Source organism: Dermochelys coriacea, chromosome 1 (assembly GCF_009764565.3).
Source record: "Dermochelys coriacea isolate rDerCor1 chromosome 1, rDerCor1.pri.v4, whole genome shotgun sequence".
Classification (NCBI taxonomy): Eukaryota; Metazoa; Chordata; order Testudines; family Dermochelyidae; genus Dermochelys; species Dermochelys coriacea.
Window position 1 is genome coordinate 344,575,904 of NC_050068.2, and position 19,988 is coordinate 344,595,891.

Consider the following 19,988-nt stretch of genomic DNA (forward strand, 5'->3'; position numbering starts at 1 on the left):
AAGGCTCCTGCTCTCTGGGCTGTCCAGAAAGGCGCAGTCTTCCATGCAGAATCTCCCATTCGATGGGAAGGCTCTGTTTGCAGAGGAAACAGATTACAAGGCTGCATGGCATGAAGGACTCCCACACAACCCTCCAGATTCCGGGCCTCTATGTCCCGGCTTCGGCAAAACCTAAGTTCAAGCCACAGCAGACTCCCGCCCAGGCCGCCCTCCTGAAGTGTGAGGCTGCCCATAAGAAGAAGCAGGACTATAACAGACGCCCTCAAAGGCAGTCTCAGCCTGTCCCCCAGTCTGGGTCCTCCAAGGGCAAACTTGTGGGGAAAAGGCTTTTTTACAGGAGGCTCGGGGGCACCCCGCCAGTCCTCACTAGTCCACCCCCAATAAAGCTACCCTTTTCCAACAGGTTGTGTTCTTTCCTCCTGGAATGGTTGCAGCTAACCTCGGACCCATAGGTCCTCAACACAGTCTCCCAGGGTTACACCCTCCAGTTTACTTCCCGCCCCACCAGCCCGCACCCCCGTCCCTCTTGGGGGACCCCCGCATGAAACTCTGCTCAAGCAGGAGGTGGGGCGGCTCCTAGGAATAGGAGCGATAGAGGCGGTGCCTGAGGAGTTCATGGTCAAGGGGTATTACTCCCGTTACTTCCTTATCCCGAAGGCCAAAAGGAGGCTCAAGCCCATCCTGGACCTCCGAGGTCTGAACCAGTACATGGTGAAACTCCAGTTCCGCATGGTCTCCCTGGTCTCCATCATCCCCTCCCTGGATCCCAGGGACTAGTACGCTGCTCTCGATCTACAGGATGCATACTTCCGCATCCACATATTAGAGAAGGACACAGGCGCTTCCTCCGTTTCATGGTGGGGCAGAATCATTACCAATTCACGGTCCTCCCGTCTGGTCTGTGCACTGCCCCCAGGGTGTTTACAAAATGCATGTCAGTGGTAGCGGCCTACCTCAGATGGCAGGGAGTCCAGATATTTCCCTATCTGGACGATTGGCTTGTCAAGGACACCTCCCAGTCACAGATGAGGGATCATGTGGCGCTCCTCCTGTCCACATGCACCGCCTTGGGCCTGTTGATAAACACCAAGTCCACGTTCATCCCGGTCCAACGCATAGAGTTTATCGGGGCACTCCTGGACGCAGTGTCGGCCAGGGCCTCTCTCCCGCTAGACAGATTCGAGACCCTGAAAGGTCTCATTGACTTTGTCATAAGGTTCCCAGTGACAATAACCAGGGTTGGCCTACAACTTCTGGGTCACATGTCGGCGTGCACGTATGTGGTCCATCACGCCAGACTCAGGATGAGGCCCCTCCAGCGCTGGTTGACCTCGAAGTTCTCCCAGGCCACGGACAGGATGGACAAGGTCCTCACCGTGCCGGACTCTGTGATCCCCTCCCTACGGTGGTGGTCCACCCCAAACATGCTCCAAGGGTTCCGTTCAGGGATAGGGCCCCGTTGTTGGAGCTGGTGTCTGATGCGTTGGACCTAAGTTGCGGGGCTCGTGGAGAACTTTAAGACCCAAGACCTGTGGTCGGCTCAAAACCTGATCCTACATATAAACGTCAAGGAGCTCAGGGCAGTGCAGCTGGCATGCATGACCTTTATGTAGAAATCCATGATTAAATCGAGTCTTCGTGATTAGTGATTTAAAATCATGATTTAAATCAAATCCACCCTGGCACAAACTCAGTTTATGGAAATTTTAGACTGTTGTCTGTTTAAAAAATTATTTGGAAACAAGCAAAAGCAGTGTACTTATACGGAGGGACTTAATTAGTCATGGATGGGGGAAAAAACAACATAAAACTGATATATTTGACTAGTCATTTCTGTCCATTCTGTGTCTAATGAATACATTTGTATTTGGTTTACTTTTCTCTCTCGTGATCCAGATTTTCCTTTTGTTTCTGTAGTGAAGTCATGACCTTGTATATTTAACTGAGACTGTTTACTGTGGAGAATGATTATATTGCAAGTACAGCATTGCAACTTTACTGCCTGTTCAAACAGGATCGTAGTAGTTAAATATGGAAAAATTCCTACTAGATCACTTCATTGCTAATCTAATATTATTGGTAGGATCCAGTATTGCTGATCTTTATGTGCAGAACTTGTAATTCAAAAGTTACATGCATGCTGGGCTTTCAGGATCTGGCCCTGTATCTGAGTTGTGGAACAGTGAGCGCAACAAGATCCAGTCGGTGGAAGTTGAAGTTAAATAAATTGAACCTTAAAATAAAATGTTGTTTCTTAGCAGTGAGGATAAACTAAATATTGCAACATCTTACCAAGGGAGTTAGTGGATTCATCATTGATGTCATTAAAATGAGATTAGATATATTTGTAAAAGGGATGCCTTAGTCCAGCTTCGGGTTGTGTGCTTGTGGTGAAGCCTTCTGGCCTTGATCTGCAAAACCCTCCTGTTCATCACCTTCCTTCATGGGCCTGGGAGAAAATAGGATTGTACACATTGCCCTCCACATGGTCATAACACTTACGGCTCTACATTCAGATGATAAACATGGTTTATCGTCATGGTTCAGGGCTTCAGCTGATCACCTGCAGGGGTCCACAAGGAATTTTTATTCCCTATACAATTGGCCAGAAATATTCATTTTTTTTTTTTATTTTGCTCTGTGGCATCAGAGATTGGCCAGAGCTGAAGATAGGCTACCATGTGGGATGGACCAGTTCTTTGAAGTGATACAGTGAATCCTCTTTCTTAGATGACTGATTAGTGAATCTTGCTCTCATGCTCAGGGTCAAACCTCCGTAGCTGGAGTTTGGGAAGGAATTTTCTCCAGATCAGACTGGCAGGAACCTTGGTGTTTTTTTATCTTCTTTTACAGTGTGGGGAATTGCCTGCTAGGATCATGAGGCGTATCACACCAAGTCAATTCCCTGCCTTTGCAAGGCCATGGACACTAATGGCACTTTGATCTTGTGTTCATTGCCCGTGGCACAGCCCGTTCTCTTGAGGACTGAAATGCTTTAGTTAAATAATTGGGCTAAATATAGGGGTATAGGGCTAAAAGGTAATGGCCTGTGGTAGACAAGAGATCGGACTAGGTGATGTTATGGTCCCTTCTGGTTTTAGGGCTTATAGTTTCATAGAGCTTATTTAAACGAATGTCTTCATAATTTACCCATGTCATCAAAACAGCATAAAAAGCTGAAAGATGAGTGGATTTGTAAGCATAGTATGTTTGAAAGATTCCCCCAGTAAATCTTTCGTTTAAGAGCAAACTGTTTGCTAAATTAAATCAACTGCTTTATCTGGGGAAATCTTTGGTGGGGGCAGGAATAAAAAAAATATAGTGAACTCAATTTTAATTTTTTTTTGTACATTTCCCATATGCCCAAATAGCCAAACTGATGTAAATAATTCTCCCTTCTCCAGCTAAAAATGATTCATTGATGTTTCTGCAAATGCTCACTGAGCTCTGGTTGGCTAAGAATTTGTTTTCTAGAGCACAGTTCAAAAGTTAAGCATCTGCTTTCCTTCCTCTCCAGAAAAATCGCTGTTTATATGTATTTGGTGGGCAGAGATCGAAGACTTATTTGAATGATTTCTTCAGCTATGATGTTGACAGCGATCATGTGGATATCATATCAGATGGTACCAAGAAAGATTCAGGGATGGGTAAGAGCTTCACTGTATAATTTTTTCTTGTTGGTATAGATGAAAAACTTAAAATATATAGCAGCAGATAAGACCTCAGTGACGCAGGATAGAGCTTGTGGTCCTGTTAGATCACAATGGCTTGTTAACAATAATGACATTCAACTCGAGCTTGCACACTCTTGCCCACTCTGTACCTGTTAGTTAAATAAATGGCTGACTTCGTTCTCCAGGGCTGTCAATTTGACATCTTCACCAGTACTATTTTTAAGGCTTACAAGTAAATCACAATTTGTTAGGTTTTACCATTCACCACAGTCTTGATGGCCTTCTAGCTATGTGACTTATATTATTTCCCTCGTTCTAGCAAATGACCAATGCTCATCTTGCAGCCTATAAAAATGGAATCTTAGCAATCTTAGTATTTGCTAAAATATTTTGTCCCAATCTCTGGCAAATACTGAAAACAAAAGTCCTGCGTGTAGTTTGTTCCTTAAACCAATGCAGTGTAATACCACCTTATTTCTACAGCGTCTTTCATACAAGGAATGTTCCAAAACAGTAAAGAGTCTCTTCCAGCTCATTATTTGAGGGATATATAAAGTCAGCCAAGACAAGAAATGAGCTGTAGAATTGATGAGGCAGAGATATAGGGAAGGTATTCCAGATGGCACAAGCCGCTCAATAGTAGCCAGCTTCTGTAATGGGACAGAGAACTTTTATGCTAAAGGAAATGAAGGGACTAAAGGAGTAGAGGAGAACAGGTTTGTGAGTTAGGCTTGGTCAAGTCTATGTAGAATTTGCCAAGGAGAATGAACAGTTTTGAACTGATCCCCTAGAACAAATGGGAAGCAAATAGAATTATGTGAGAATCAATGGGTGATTTGATGCAGTTTTTCTCTGTTGAAAGGCAGGTAGAAGATATTTTGGAATAGGGAGAAAGGAGTTTCAGGGAAGCCATGGGGGGGAAAAGTTGCAATTGTCTAGGCAAAAGGAAATTAAGGCCTAGATCAGGATTTCTTCAGAGGTGTGATTGAGGCAGTGACTTGCACATAAAGTGTCACTCCACACTCAATGCAGTTACTATTCCTGCCCATTGACATTAATGGAAAGGCTCCCATTGGCCTCAGTGAATTTTGCTTTTGGGCCATTCTGCCATATTAGCATTTTTTAGTAAGACGTCATATGTAAGTCTTTCCTTAGTTTTTCTTTCTTCCTTCCCTTGACATTGGCAGACAAATCTTGCAGTTCAAGTTTCTTTGAATGGATCATGTGGCTTGCAACCATCTCCTGTATTATGATCTATAAAGAGAATCATTTTGGTTCTAAACCCTTGTCAAGAATGCCATGTTGACCGTATTGGGAGGTAGACGTGTTGGTCTGTATTCACAAAAACAACGAGTCCAGTGGCACCTTAAAGACTAACAGATTTATTTGGGCATAAGTTTTCTTGGGTAAAAAACCCATTTGAAGAAGTGGGGGTTTTTACCCACGAAAGCTTATGCGCAAATAAATCTTAGTCTTTAAGGTGCCACCAGACTCCTTGTTGTTTATGATGTTGGCAGGTGCTTTCAGAAATACTTAAGAATGATTATTAGAGAGAGAGGTGGGTGAGGTAATGTCGTAGGTTTTTTTTTTGGACAAACTTCTGTTTGTGAGAGACAAGCTTACACAGAGCTCTGCTTCAGAAGAAGACCTGAAGTTGGTTCAGTAAAAGATATTACATCATTCACCTTCTCTCTCTAACATTCTGGGACCAAAACAGCTACAACAACAGTACATGCAAGAATGATTATAACAGAATCAAACACTGCAATAATTTTTTATCTTCTCAGTCTGATAGTTACTTTTCCCTCTACAGTAAAGTTACAAAATTGCTGATGTACGTTTCCCTTTTTACGAAGGAAGGGAGAAATTTTTTGTATGTGCACAAATTGTGTTAAAGTATATAAACACCAGTTTTGTCTTCCTTGCCAAGTACAGGAAGGGCCATAACTCTCTAGAGCTAGTGCCTGTTGTTTAATTGTGAAATTCCCTGTCACATTCAACCCTCAGCAGGGAAGTTTTAAAACTGTTGTTCTGCTGTGTGCCATTACGTTTCTTTGAGACTATTGTGTATATTTGTAAGAGTTTCTCATTTATGCAAGTGGCTAATTTTGCCTTCTGTTTACTTATGAAAAAATTGGGAAACAAATCACTTATGTTTAAAAACACAGCTTCCACCCCTTATTTTGATCACTTCTTTTTTTTTTAAAAGGCAAGTACATTGGTTATTGGTTATTTCAATCATAGACTCTCATAAGTTGCTGTTTGCTCACTTGGGTTAATTTGGTCGTCTAAAGATTGAATAAATCTCCAAATAAGGGATAAAAGTTCATGATACTTTTCCTGCAAAGTGATTTTTTTACTCTTCACTGTGTTCCTGGGGGAGATCCAGGTTGCATTATGTTCACAATCTTATTTAAAAGTTCTCTCTGTGCTTGGCGCTGCAGAGGAACTCTTCCCCCCCCCCCTCGCTCCCCCAAAGACCTTGCCCACAGTTTAAAGGAAAGAATATCTTTTACTAGTCTGCTCACACTTGGTTGTTGAGAGGAACTGCAGTTTTGAAAATCTAAATGGCAAACATTTTAGTGTGTGGTGGGGGGGAGGGGGGCTTTTTAATGAACACCTGTGATGAGTTCAGATTTTAGAAACCAGACTTGTCTTATGACTACTGAGCACAATGAGCCACATTTCTCTGGCCAAGTATATTAATTGCACGTTTCAGTTAGTCAGACAAGTGAGAACATAATAATTAGCCCTCTTCCCCCCCCTCCCTCCAGCCCCTTTAATGTTGAATAGCAGACTGTGACTAAATGACTCATTAGAAATCATTCATGAATAGATTTCCAGTTTGCTGTCCTCATGTCTGAGAAAGAAAGTAAATAAACAACTTTGAACATTTCCCTTGTTTGTGAAAGGAAATGTTAGAATTATTTGCTTTTAACAAGAACAGAAGAAAGGCCTCTTATATTTGAAACCACAAATGCTGTCAGAATTATTTTGGTCAAAGAAAGCAAGTCTGGATTGGAGCCCCTTTGAGCATGTTTAGTAATGAGGCACTGGTTTAGTAAAAATAATTCTGTGACATGCCACTGTAATATAACCTTGACCCATCCATTTAAATGCGGTTAAGGATGCTTATAGACTCATAGATATTAAGGTCAGAAGGGACCATTATAATAATCTAGTCTGACCTCCTGCACAATGCAGGCCACAGAATCTCACCCATGCACTCCTGCAATAAACCTCTCACCTATGTCTGAGCTATTGAAGTCCTCAAATCATGGTTTAAAGACTTCAAGGTGCAGAGAATTCTCCAGCAAGTGACCCATGCCGCATGCTGCAGAGGAAGGCGAAAACCCTCCAGGACCTCTTCCAATCTGCCCTGGAAGAAAATTCCTTCCCGACCCCAAATATGGCGATCAGCTGAACCCTGAGCATGTGGGCAAGATTCACCAGCCAGATACCCAGGAAAGAATTCTCTGTAGTAACTCAGATCCCACCCCATCTGACATCCCATCACAGGCCACTGGGCCTTTTCACCATGAATAGTTCAAGATCAGCTAATTGCCAAAATCTTGTTTCCCATCATAGTTTCTCCTCCATAAACTTACCGAGTTTAATCTTGAAGCCAGATAGGTCTTTTGCCCCCACTGCTTCCCTTGGAAGGCTGTTCCAGAACTTCACTCCTCTGATGGTTAGAAACCTTAGTCTAATTTACATGTTAGTATCTTTAATGCATTGTACTTTCATTTTGCTCCTGGTTTTCAGTTGTAGGATCAGATCCCAAAGTCTTTCAATTCAGTTATATTTTTAGCCCAATGTACATCTGATGCCTTTTCTGCTTGGGAAAGCACCATAACACCAATAGGTGCTCTGCACCAGTCTTTATCCTCAAGGACTCAAAAGACCAGGGACAGATGGCTCAAATTATATCTTTTAGACCAGTCTGTGGGATACCATTAACCCTGAGGAGATGCCAACAGCCAGACTGGAGCTTAAAAATCTTTGGCTAGTGCTTCTTTGAGCAGACACCATACTCTGGGCCTCCGGAGAGAAGAAGTCATCAAAGAAGATGCCAATAACATTGCAACCTCAACACCAACTATCTCAGCATGGGCAGCAGTGGCACAAGTTACCTTGGTACTGAATCTGACCTTGCTGGTGCCTTCACACCAAAGGGCAGCTTCAAGAGGCAAGACCAGATGGAGCATAATCATGGCTCCATCGGGGGGGAGGGATAGCTCAATGGTTTGAGCATTGGCCTGCTAAACCCAGGGTTGTGAGCTCAATCCTTGAGGGGGCCATTTAGGGATCTGGGGCAAAAACTGGGGATTGATCCTGCTTTGAACAGGGGGTTGGGCTAGATGACCTCCTGAGGTTCCTTCCTACCCTGATATTCTATGGCTCCAAGCGCCACGTGGAACCACCCCGCAAGGAGGATGTCAATGCCACTCTTCCAAAGACGCAGCCTCCGAACTCCTTACATCTCCGAAATTGGAGGAGGCAAGGAGCTTTTGGTCCAGTGCCAATCTCACTACTGACACCTGCACCAGTAGCTGAGCCTGTCAATGGTCTGAGTTATACCTCAGCTGAAGAACTGGAGAGGTGCTCTGCACCAAAACAGCAGCTGGCCCCAGGGGAACACCACTCTGTGTCCCTACCATTTGAGGACGAATACTTATCACCCTCTGTGACCTATTTGTTCTTGCTGGCATCAGGTAGGGATTCCTATCCCTTACTGTCAGAGGACTCCCATTCCAACCCGTTTCAAGCAATATATTAATGGCAGTGGGCTGGCCAACTTCAACCTAGTCAGTACCCCATAGCATGCTCCCTTGGCCATACTGGGGATTATCATCCTATATGTACTGGAGCAAGTCCTTCTCCTCTTCCTCAGGAAGAGGAAGATATCCTGCTCCCTAGTAGCATCAATAGGAAGGCCACCGACTCAAACAACAAAGGGACAGCAACAAACCCAGCCCCAACCGAAGGAATTGTCAGTCACCACATGAAGCAGTGGCCCTGGCACAGGTGTTCAACTTCAAGGCTTTCCAGGACCTCCTGTCACAGACTGCAGAGACCCTGCCATTGAAACCACAGTATTGCAGGCAGGGTCTTGTAAGCTGTTTGCTATAGTGAGCTCTGCGAGTTCAGCCAGGATCTCCCTTCTGCTCAACAAGGGCTTATTCAAGCTAGTGAAGGGGCTATGGCAGACCCTGCCTAATCTGGCCTTTGCATATAGGCAAATGGGGAAAATAGCTACCCTGCAGTCTCCAGAGCACTTCTGTCACTTTGGTGCATGCCCAGATCCTGGATTTCTGAAAGTGTCAGCAGTCTAAGAAAAGTTCACTTCCAAAAAGGCAGCCCAAAGCAAAAGGATCCAAACAAGTTTTGGCAGTAAAGTATATTCCTCCACCTCATTGTAGCTCTGTGTTGTGAACTACCAGACTGTTCATACAATGTAACTTCCTAGAAGAGTAATCCCCTTTCTGTCCAAAATCCCACAGGAGAACAGGGAGGAACTGAAGGGGATCATAAGAGGACCAAATGGTGGCCAAGACAGCTCTTAAGTGGATAAAGACGCATTAAATAAGACATTTTTCATAGCAGCTAGTATCGGGCATCCCAAAAGAGGACCTTCCCATTGAAGGAGTGTAGATCTGTAGCAATATGCCTTATGCCCAAAGAGCTTTCCGCTCTTTAGATTAAGTGCTCCATTTGCCAAAAGGCTTGAGAGCCACTCTATGATCCTTTTGGGATATATACACAGGCTCTTATGGAAAACACTGTAATTGTCAATCACAGCAGAAGACCTAGTCCTACTCCCAGAGCAGACAGGCAGAGTACCTGTCAATAAAAAGATTCCACTACTGCAGGAGACACCCATTGTTGTCCTCAGTCAAGCCCACTGGGCCTGGTCTACTCTTACAACAGAAAGTGGATGTTGGACAATATTTCCCATGGCTGCCATTGGCTTCATTTCCAAACTTACTCCCTAGCCTACCTGCTTCCCTAGCACTCTTCAGGGTCCCTTCTCATGTGAGCCTGTTGGAAAAAGTGGTCCCATCTAAGAGCCAGAGACCTAGTACCTCAGGTGTACAGGGAAATAGGTTTCTATTCCTAATATTTCCTTCTCCTGAAGAAGGGGGAGTCTTCCTCCTATCCTAGATCTGAGGAAAATGAACAAATACATATGCCACCTGAGATTCAGAATAAGGCTTGCTTCCACCATTCCTTTTCAACAGACTTAAAACCGGTTCATGGTTCTCAGCTTGTAGGACACATTTACAAATGCCATCCACTGGCCAACAAGTACTTGAGATTCACTCTGCAGCCAAATGACTACCAGTGCAAGGTATGATGATGATCCACCTGAGTGGCTCAGAGGGAATGTGAACTGGCTGTAGTTGACCACGAGGGATACCACTGGCTGAGGGGAATTCTCAGCAGGTGTGAAACCAGTGGAGTCAGCTCCAGTGTCAGCTGCCTCCTGCCCAGTATAGTGGGGGGAGAAGGTAGAGAGAGGTGGAACAGAACTTCTGAACAGCAATTCTGAGCATACATACTCCTTGAGGGATCATAATCATTTGTGGTAAATTAAACAGCTACGCACTCTCCTTATCTCGAATGTATTTTGCTGCAGGAGAGAATCTGTCCCCATATTGGTCATCACGTACTATGTTAAGACGTCAGAATGGTAGATCCCAAGCAAGTAATTGTGGTCTTAGTAAGGTTTAATATTTTTACATACTTAGTTTTTAAATGTCCTTTTAAAGAGACTTTTGTTGGCTGAATACCAAGAACGCATCTTTTCAGAAGCTCCCTCCTCATGTGTACCCCTCAAGTGACTGAGGTTACTACATTATAGTTTAATTACCATCATGTACTTAATACATTGTGTGCTGCAGATGTAGATAATGAAGTTGTTGTTATACCTCCTATAGGAACAGTTTGTTTTTCGTACATATCAGGGTTCCCTCCCCACTCTGAACTCTAGGGTACAGATGTGGGGACCCGCATGAAAGACCCCTCTAAGCTTATTTCTATCGGCTTAGGTTAAAACTTCCCCAAGGCACAAATTCTTTCCCCTTGGAGGGTATGCTGCCACCACCAAGTGATTTTAACAAAGAATCCGGGAAAGGACCACTTGGAGTTCCTATCCCCCCAAGCTCTTACACCCCCTTTCCTGGGGAGGCTTGAGAATAATATCCTAACCAATTGGTTACAAAGTGATCACAGACCCAAATCCCTGGGTCTTAGGACAATAGAGAAGTCAGTCAGGTTCTTAAAAGAAGGATTTTATTTAAAAAAAAAACAATAAAAATCACCTCTGTAAAATCAGGATGGAAAAATAACTTTACGGGGTAACAAAAGATTCAAAAACACAGCAGAACTTCTTCTAGGCTTAGTTTCAAAGTTACCAAAAACAGGAATAAACCTCCCTCCTGCAAAGGAAAAATTCACAAGCAAAACAAAAGATAATCTAACATGCCTGGCCTGGCTTTTACTCTCAATTTTTGTAATATGAGACTTTTAGGATGATTTATAGGAGGAGGAGTTTTCTGACATGATGCTTATCTGCTTCCCAAGAGAACACACAAAACAAAGCCGCCTCCCCCACACCCCGGTCCAAAAAAAAAGATTTGAAAGTATCTTCTTTGCCCATTGGTTCTTTTGGTTAGGTGCCAACCAGGTTATTTGAGCTTCTTAACCCCTTACAGGTAAGGAGGAGTTCTAGGCTACCCTTAGCTGTATGGTTATGACAGTACAGGTTGGTGGTTTATATGCTTTTGAGCTCATTGATAGGAATCAAACAAACATCTGGTAAACACCCTTAAAAGTTTTAAGGTCTTCTAGGCTGAAATGTTACTCTACCCAGCATCTTCCAATTAGTGTGCCCTAGTTTCACTGCTGTCTGATCAATTTTGTTGTTTTCAGGAACTTGTTCAGTCCAAAGCCTTTTTTCATTCTGTTGCAATAATATTTTTACTTTCTCATTCTCTTCCTCTGTAAAGGATTGAGTAAAAGGTCTCGTCTCGAGACAGACATCTGTGTTTAACCACTTCAGTTTCTAAGCTGAGTGAATTGAAGCAGTATAGCTTGTGTGTGTGGTCAAGGTGTGAGGTTCTAGTTCTGTGGTTCTGTTCCACCTCTTTCCCCATGTTAAAACACTAATACTGTGGCAAGCGGCCTACCTCCTATCCATCTCCAAACTCCCTCCGTTTTGAATGTTTTGTCAGAAGGTGGTTGACTGACACTTTTGAGGGGGTAAAAAGTGAGTGAATTTGATCTATTTTTGATTCTCATTCTAGGTGAACCCTGAAATTTCACCTTGAGTGGATCTCATCTGGTCTTAGTGCCTTTTGTTTTTTACCTTTGCCAATAAGCTTTGTATTTTCTTCGCTCTTACAGGATGACCTTTCCTCAAAGATTTTCTTCTTCCTCATTTAAATACAATAAACTGACTTTATATAGTATCCTTCATTCACTACAGAGAATCACTCCTAGGCCAAAGGGACAAGGCAGGTGTTTTACAGCAACATTTAAAGAGGGAGGCTATAACTAAATATTCTGTTCTTCAAGGATCCCAGTTTTCTCATCCTTTTTTATTCTGAATATATTTGTTCACACAAAGACAAATTGGAAGCAACCATAACTGATTTCTGGTAAGGGAAAAGCCACTCACATAAGCCCTTAAAAGAAATGTCACAGTAAGAGATTCTTTAACATATCTAATGCTCCACAGATCACATTTTTCTGACTTACTCTCTCTCTATAAACAAGTCCATATACTTCCAATATGAATTGTAGCATAATACATGCATCATATTCTTCTCAATTGTACTAGAATGCAGCTCTGACCTCAGAGTCTTGTGTATATATGCACTATTTTTTTAACTGTTCTTTACTCTGGGTAGTCCTACAGAGCCAACACAGGTACCGGAGAGCGAGGTACTGGGCCTTCGGGCCAATTTTACCCTCGGTTGCAAGGCAGAAAATGATAGTGTTGCACAAATGACATTTCTGACCAAATTCTACTCATCACTAAAGATGATGCACTAGCCAGAAACTGCTCAAATGTGCATTGCTGCCAGGTAGAGGCAACCTTTTACTCGTAAACTTGACATGGAAATTGAGACACAAGCTATGGGTAGGAGCGGGGAAAGACTAGGCTAGTTAAAGATCTCCAAGGACTTGTGCTTTCTACTAAGGAACATAACTGGAGCCTGGAAAGAACCGTGAATGGTGCTCAAATGTGCAGTTTCACTGGTGGGTTGTACGTGTCCAAGTGTGAACTAGATGTATTACATACATCTGTGTTTTTTATCTGACTACAGTTTTGAATGAGACTTACTGAATGGCGCTTTTGTCTTTTTGTAGAGAAATGAGTACTGTCCAGATTTTTTTAAATCAATGTAGGTTACTTTCCTGACCCAGCATATGAAAACAGTGAAGCATAATACCAAAATCTGTTGCAAACAGGGTTGTAAAATGCAGTTCTGTATATTTTTTAATAGTAATGTAAAAAGGAAGTTAGCACAGGGCTTCCCGTCCAAGGAAGAACAAGATTGTATATACATGTATGCAGTTTCATAGTTAGTTGGAGGGAGAATTTGCAACATGTAAGCGCCTTGAGAGTTTTCCTGCCAAGCAACTTGACTGAGAGCCAGGAACCTTCACCAGCCTTTGTAAACTGACCCAGAAAGAAAAATGAGACAAACAGAATCAATAAACAAAGATCACGTGTTGGTCATGAGTGCATTTGAAAGGATGGTTGCCTGGGAAAACAGGAAATAAGAATTACACAACAAACAGTTAGGACTGCCAAACTGCTAATTTGACGCTGTTTCGGAGAACTACATACAGGGAAACCTCCAGGAATCTTCAGTATTTCAACGTTTCTAAATCTGAAGGTAGAAAAGAGAGGAGTAACTTGATGTTTACATGACAATTTTTCTTAGTGCAAGAAATACAATGTCCTCACAGTACCCTGTAGTCCAGGGGGTAGTCGATTATTTTTTGTCATGGCCCAAATTTCTTGGTCAAAGTATAGGCAAGGTCCAGACTCGAGAGAAAATAAAATTAAAAAACTAAGTAAGATTTCTGGTTCCATTCAAAAGTATCTTGCTGTCCAGATATGGCCTGCAGTCTACAGATTGTCTACCCCTGCTATAGTGTACAGGAAAGTGCATTAGTCGGAGTCATGAGACCATGACTTCAAGTGTCGCCTCTTCTGACTACTATTAATCTGTTTGCGTAACAGCCCTTATCATTAAGTAAGGCTTCAGGTATCATAAGGCCCCATTTGACAGATGAGGTAACCCTGCTCTGGCAGTACTGATCTTGCATAATCTTTGGAAGTAGAACTAAACTATCTCTTCTGGGAGATCCAAGTCTCTTCCACTGACCTATCTGAGGCAGTAGCTACATGCTTGGCCATACTCTCTGTAAAATGGGGCTACTTCTACATACCTGCCTCTGGGAAGCATTGATATAAACACAGATGATCTTTATTAAACAAGTGCTATTTGCTATATAGCCCTGGACTCGGGGAAAAATGGGTTTCTCCCTGGTTCCTCAGCAGACCTCCTATATTACAGTGAGCCAGTCATAAAACACATTTTCTAGAGGTGAATGCTTAGTATGATTTTTCAGCTGTCTTTGTACTTTGTGCCATTTTAAAATGATTTAAATGTTTTTAAAAGGCAAACATTTAATATTAAATGGAAGAAAATTAATCAAAAGAGATGTAGTTATTTTCATAATTATGATGTAGTAGCACATAATTTTCTAAAATCCATGCTCTAGGAATTATTGTGGGGGAGTTCTGTGGCTTCTTTTAGAAAAGATGTTGGACTAGATAATCACAGTGGTCCTCTCTGGCCTTGAAATCTGTGAATAATGTAAAGGGACTGCTATACCTTTTAGTTCTTTGGTACATACTTTTGAGGTCCTTGCTACACATTTAACCTTGAAGGCCCTTTCTACTATGTATGGCCTTCACCTCTCAATTAAGATTCATCTCTTTATTATGCAGGTACAAACTGTGAACGTTGATTTGACTTTTATACGTATTTTGGTTGTCTCTAAAATTATCTGCAGGTGTGTATATATAATATTGAGGGGGAAAAGGGGTCTGCACATATCTTCTGTGTAACCTCTCTATATATCTTAAAATAGCAAGAAAATTCCCACAAAGAGAATTGCTAAAAGGGAACACTTACTCACGCAAACCGTTTCAAGCAAGGAGGTATCCAGTTAAAGTATCTTGTACCTCTTTGCTGAGATTAGCAGCCATAGTTTACAGACAAACTGGTAGAAACCTCTGTCCCAGCACATGCATTTCAGTTTAGCTTAAACCTGTTGCTAAGATTTAAACTAAATCAAAATAAGCCTGGTTTAAACCAAAATGTCTTTTTTGCACTGATTTAACTGTTTAAAACCACACCTTGAGCTTCAATTGGTGCAACTGTGTGTTTAAAAAACAAAAACAAAAAAAACACTTAAACTTGTCTTGGTTTAAAAAAAAAATAAAAATTGTTCCCTATTGAATTTTATCAAAATGAAGCAGTTGCCTTGGGTTCTTTGCAATCTTCTCCCTCTAGCAGAGATGAGGCACCTTAATTACCTTGGAATTAAAAGACCAAGAAGCTTCAAAGGATTTTCAAGCTGCATTAGTTCACTCATTCAGAAGGGCCAAAAAGAAGGCTTACGGATCACATATGTTATCCTAATGGATCAGTGTGTGCATGGGCATTATTTAAAACACTAGACAATTGGTGTTCAATATCTGTTTAATTACTGGCATGCTGCTGAATATCCCAAGTATATCCCAGGATAGATGTATGCTAAAAGATGCTATTAGCAAAGTAGGTGTTGCTTTAGGGTCCCTTGCAAAAGAAGAGAGGGGAGTTATTCTGTGAACTTAATTGTATGTGCAAAGTATGGACATTTTCTCGTCTTTTGTGTTGGTGCTTCAAACCTATTCTGATTCAAAATGGTAACGTCTCTTCCTTGGATTGGTTACACTAGATCTTGCTAAACCAAAGCTAAAAATCTTAGCTCTTAAAAAGAAAGAAAAACTTCACGTTTGCATGAATGTACTCTACACACCAGGTGGCAATGATGCATATACTTTCCTGTGTGCCTCTACTTCTCTATCAGTGCAGCTTTTGGACACAGTATTTGTAGCAAGCCTGTAAATTGTGTATTTATTTAATGCCAGATGTGTCTCAGCAGTGTACAGGACATGAGAGAAAAACAATCCCTGCCAAATAAGGAATACCAAACTAGCTAAATAGAGGTCCCCATGCCTCACAAGCAGACTCTGGGCTTGCAGGTTACATTTCATTTTCATATGATATATCTGATTCCTTCAATTCTCCCTTCTCCGGTATCCTCCTCCATTGTTCTGTTTAGGATGTAACATTTACTTTCTCTTACTGAACAGTTCCTATGACAGGTTTCACTCAGAGAGCCACCATTGATCCAGAACTGAACGAAATCCATGTGTTGTCTGGGCTCAGTAAAGACAAAGAGAAACGGGAAGAGAATGTTAGAAACTCTTTCTGGATTTATGACATTGTGAGGAACAGTTGGTAAGTAAATTTAAAGGCTTCTCTGAAAGTAAAGTGCAGTTATTCCTAATTTTTACAAATTGGGGAGGTTATTCCATTGTGTACTTGTGGGATGGTAGGAAAGTAGTATATTTTAAAAAAAAAACCCTCTTCCCTCTGCAGCTTGTTCAGATGCAGGCAGGATTGACTCAGGCTTTCATCCTACTGAGTTAGGTAACTTGGTTTTACTGTGTGGGTGGCCTCCAATGAGACCTTTAAAAACTTATGGTCCAGGGTCACTTCCCAGATAGCATCTTTGATCCAAATCTCTCCTCTTACTTCTGTGTAGTGTGATGTATACCAGTTGGGTGCCACTACCCCACCCCAGAAAGTCAATGGGTGAAGTCCTTGTCCCACTGAAATTAATGGGAATGGGTCATGTCATCTAAGGACTTCGAAAATTTTGCCCTATATAATTTAAAATGTTATAGCAGTTTCAAATTAACCATTTTCCTACTGAGTACTGTAGCAGCTACCATGCATAAGGCAAAATGTAGCTGCAGTACCAATTAAATTTTTTTATTAAAGCTAATGTTAAAAAAAAAAAAAATTACATAATGTACAGGTTAAGAAATGTCTGTACATCTGGTTATAGTGCTTAGATTATCTGCAAATCGAAAGTTTGTTTTAAAAGTCATAAAATACATATAGTACATAATCAGCAATAACCCAAATTTAGGTGAAGAAATTTAACAATGAAATTTAGATATTAGAATCTGAATACTCTGATACATCACTTGTGAAAAGTTGCACAGAAAGTTGATTGTGGAAAGCAAATATCATTACATTCTGATGCTGTATTACATATTACCCTTTGGAAGTGACAGTGTTTCATACAACACCAGACCTGAAGTAAGGTTACCATCTAGTTGTGTTAAAACTGTGGTTCACAAGGAAGGGGTTAAGCATTTCCTGAATGGTACATTAATTTGGGATTAGGTGGGGCAAACTGAAACTAATAAGACCACCTGTACCCTAGGAATGGCCATTGTCTCCTGCCTTTTCTCTGATACTCTCCCACAGCCCTCCGTTAAGGAGCCAGATACCTACCTTGCATACAATGAGTTTTAATCAACCACCCACATTCATGCAACCTTCTCTTTCACTAACTTAACTGCTTATTCTACCTGTAGCTAATTCTGATTTGCTAGTGGGAGAATGTTTGTTTGAATATTACTCTGTGTTTCAGGTCTTGTGTCTATAAGAACGATCAAGCAGCAAAAGATAATCCAAGTAAAAGCCTTCAGGAGGAGGAGCCCTGCCCAAGGTTTGCCCATCAGCTGGTGTATGATGAGTTGCACAAGGTATGGATATCTATTTTCAGAGTGCTAGATTTCAGTTGTATTTAGCTGGCATAACTGCAGCTCTAAAAAATAAGCTGGTTGTGTGCAGCATGGATAAGAACATCAGTGTGGGTGCAGCATTGCAGGCTTCAGCGCAGGCTTCCAAGTGTGCTGGGGACCCCTGGATATATACTTGCATTAAAGCATGTGCCACTACATACACACTTTTGTTTTTAGCAGTGCTAGCATGGTTAGAGCTCGCATGTGTCTAACCATGCTGCAATCACACCTCTATATTGCAAAGTAGACATATCCTAAATGTCATAGACCACACAAGACTGAGAGCAGAATTCTAAGTGCCACATTGTTGCTGAATCATGGCTCCTATCTTGAATTCACTCTATATGAGAAGCCATATATATTTTTAGAAGCCTCTGTTCAAATGACCTTTCTGGATTCCCCTGATATAAATGAGTCGTCTCCCTTCTATGGACTCTAAAACAGTGAATTTGGGAGGGGGGGGGAGAGGAAATGAATACATGGAGGAGGAGAAATTTTTGAGTCTCTGCAATTGCAGAATTCTCTATGGGATATTTAGTATTCAACAGATGAGTTTTCAGGTGATAAGTGGGTTTTTTTTTTAAATCCAGTAAAAGAAGGGAAAAAATCGGTATTTCTTGCTTTCCTTGTTGTAAAGAGGTCATGGACTCAGCCTCATAATTAGAGGGAAACATCTTAGTTATGCTGAAGTGCTTTCAACAACATGACTTTATTTTTCAAAACTTGCCCTTAGCGCTGGCAAAAATAGAGGCTTAGAGCAGAGATGTTGTAATGCATTTACCAGTGCTGTATCATTTAACTGATCATTAGTGCCACAGCTTCTAGTAATTTGGGTATGTAGGAAGACTCGCATGTACAGCCTTCGATGTCAGAGACTAAAAGTTGTAACATTGAGTTTGTGGTACTGCAGGATGCAAACCAGAAGAATGTGAACTGTACATCATACTTGTTGTTTATACATATAAATCTTTTTGTATACCCATAGATGACCAAAAACAGGGGGAGATGGGAACAGGGGCTTTCTCAAATGTATTAATTTTCAGTGTCTTGGTTTTTCCTTCCATTTTTCATACCAATTCTTTAGCACTGACTGTGTGCAATTAATTCTTCTCTCTCTTACAGTGGATTATAATATTCATCAATGCTTTATCTGTTCCAAAGCAATAATAGCAATTACTTATGAAATCATGGGTGGGGCTGGTTCATTTCAGGATGCATCCTTTCTAATTTGATGCTTTATCCCATTAGCTCTTTGCTTTGCCTCGCCTCCAGTTAAGGTAGGAGCTGAAGTGAACAAGCCTCTTGGAGTTTGCCATGTAGAACATCTCATAACCAGGCTATTGTATAATAAGATAACAAATACAAATCTGTACTTCAAGAGGCTACTTGAGTATTTGTCCGTATACCATAGTCATATTAAAACAATCGGGGGGCCTTAGCAGTCCTTGAGGACCCATCCCTATTTTTGTGGGTAGCTCCTGATACCTCTACTCTTAAAAGTATTATGCTGGACTGGGCTCAGCCCACAATCACTATCCTTTGAGCATTCTTAGGCCTCCCTAGAACAGGGGTTCTCAACCTTTTTCTTTCTGAGGCTCCCCCAAACAATCTGTAAAAACTCCATGGTCCACTTGTGCCACAGTACCTGGTTTTCTGCATATAAAAGCCAAGACTGGTGTTGGGGGGTAGTAAGCAGGGGACACCACAAAGCTAAGTTGCTCAGGCTTCTGTTTCAGCCCCAGGTGGCGGGGCTCAGGGGGCCCCAGGCTTCAGCGCCATGCAGTGGGTCTTTGGTTTTCTGCCCTAGGCCCCAACAAGTCTAACACTGGTCCTGCTTGTTGGACCCCCTGAAACCTGCTCACAGTCCCCAGGGGGCCCTGGACCCCTGGTTGAGAACCATTTCCCTAGACCACTGGTCCTTGTCTTCAGATGAGTTGGGGTCTAATTCAGAAGAGAGAGGACTTGGCTTTCACAAACCCAGAGAGCTGCTCACATCTCTCCATCAGAATCGTGATTCAGTGGTAGCAGTGAGGATCCCCCCAGTGCCCTCTGCTATGGTGATGGCACTTCCGGAGTAGTGGTTTTCCAAGTTGGTAACTCATTAGGAAACTAGAATAGTTAGTACTTCAGAGCACCATTATTGCAGGCTGTCTGCAAAGTTATGTTTTCAAGACTTTCTTTGCAACCAAAAGAGATTCTTTTGTCATGTGACTCCAGGAACCTGGACCCTAGGCCCTATAGTAGCTATGCTTTAATTTGGCCCTACCACATACTGGTGGTCTGCCTCTGGCAGATAATTGTTTAAGTCTACTTCAGAGTCAGGGTCTTGCAGATCAAGAATGGAGAGTATATTAGCA

General features: G+C 42.0%; 1 protein-coding gene across 3 annotated transcripts in view; it reads left to right on the plus strand.

The window, feature by feature from the left end:
- Positions 1-19,988, plus strand: part of MKLN1 (muskelin 1) — a 187,118-nt gene that overhangs the window by 138,297 nt on the left and 28,833 nt on the right. For all 3 annotated transcript variants that reach the window (XM_038377144.2, XM_038377231.2, XM_038377585.2), the window contains 3 exons: positions 3,518-3,647; positions 16,123-16,270; positions 17,478-17,592. In XM_038377144.2, the coding sequence (XP_038233072.1) occupies positions 3,518-3,647; positions 16,123-16,270; positions 17,478-17,592 (393 nt within the window). The remainder of the gene's footprint in view (positions 1-3,517; positions 3,648-16,122; positions 16,271-17,477; positions 17,593-19,988) is intronic.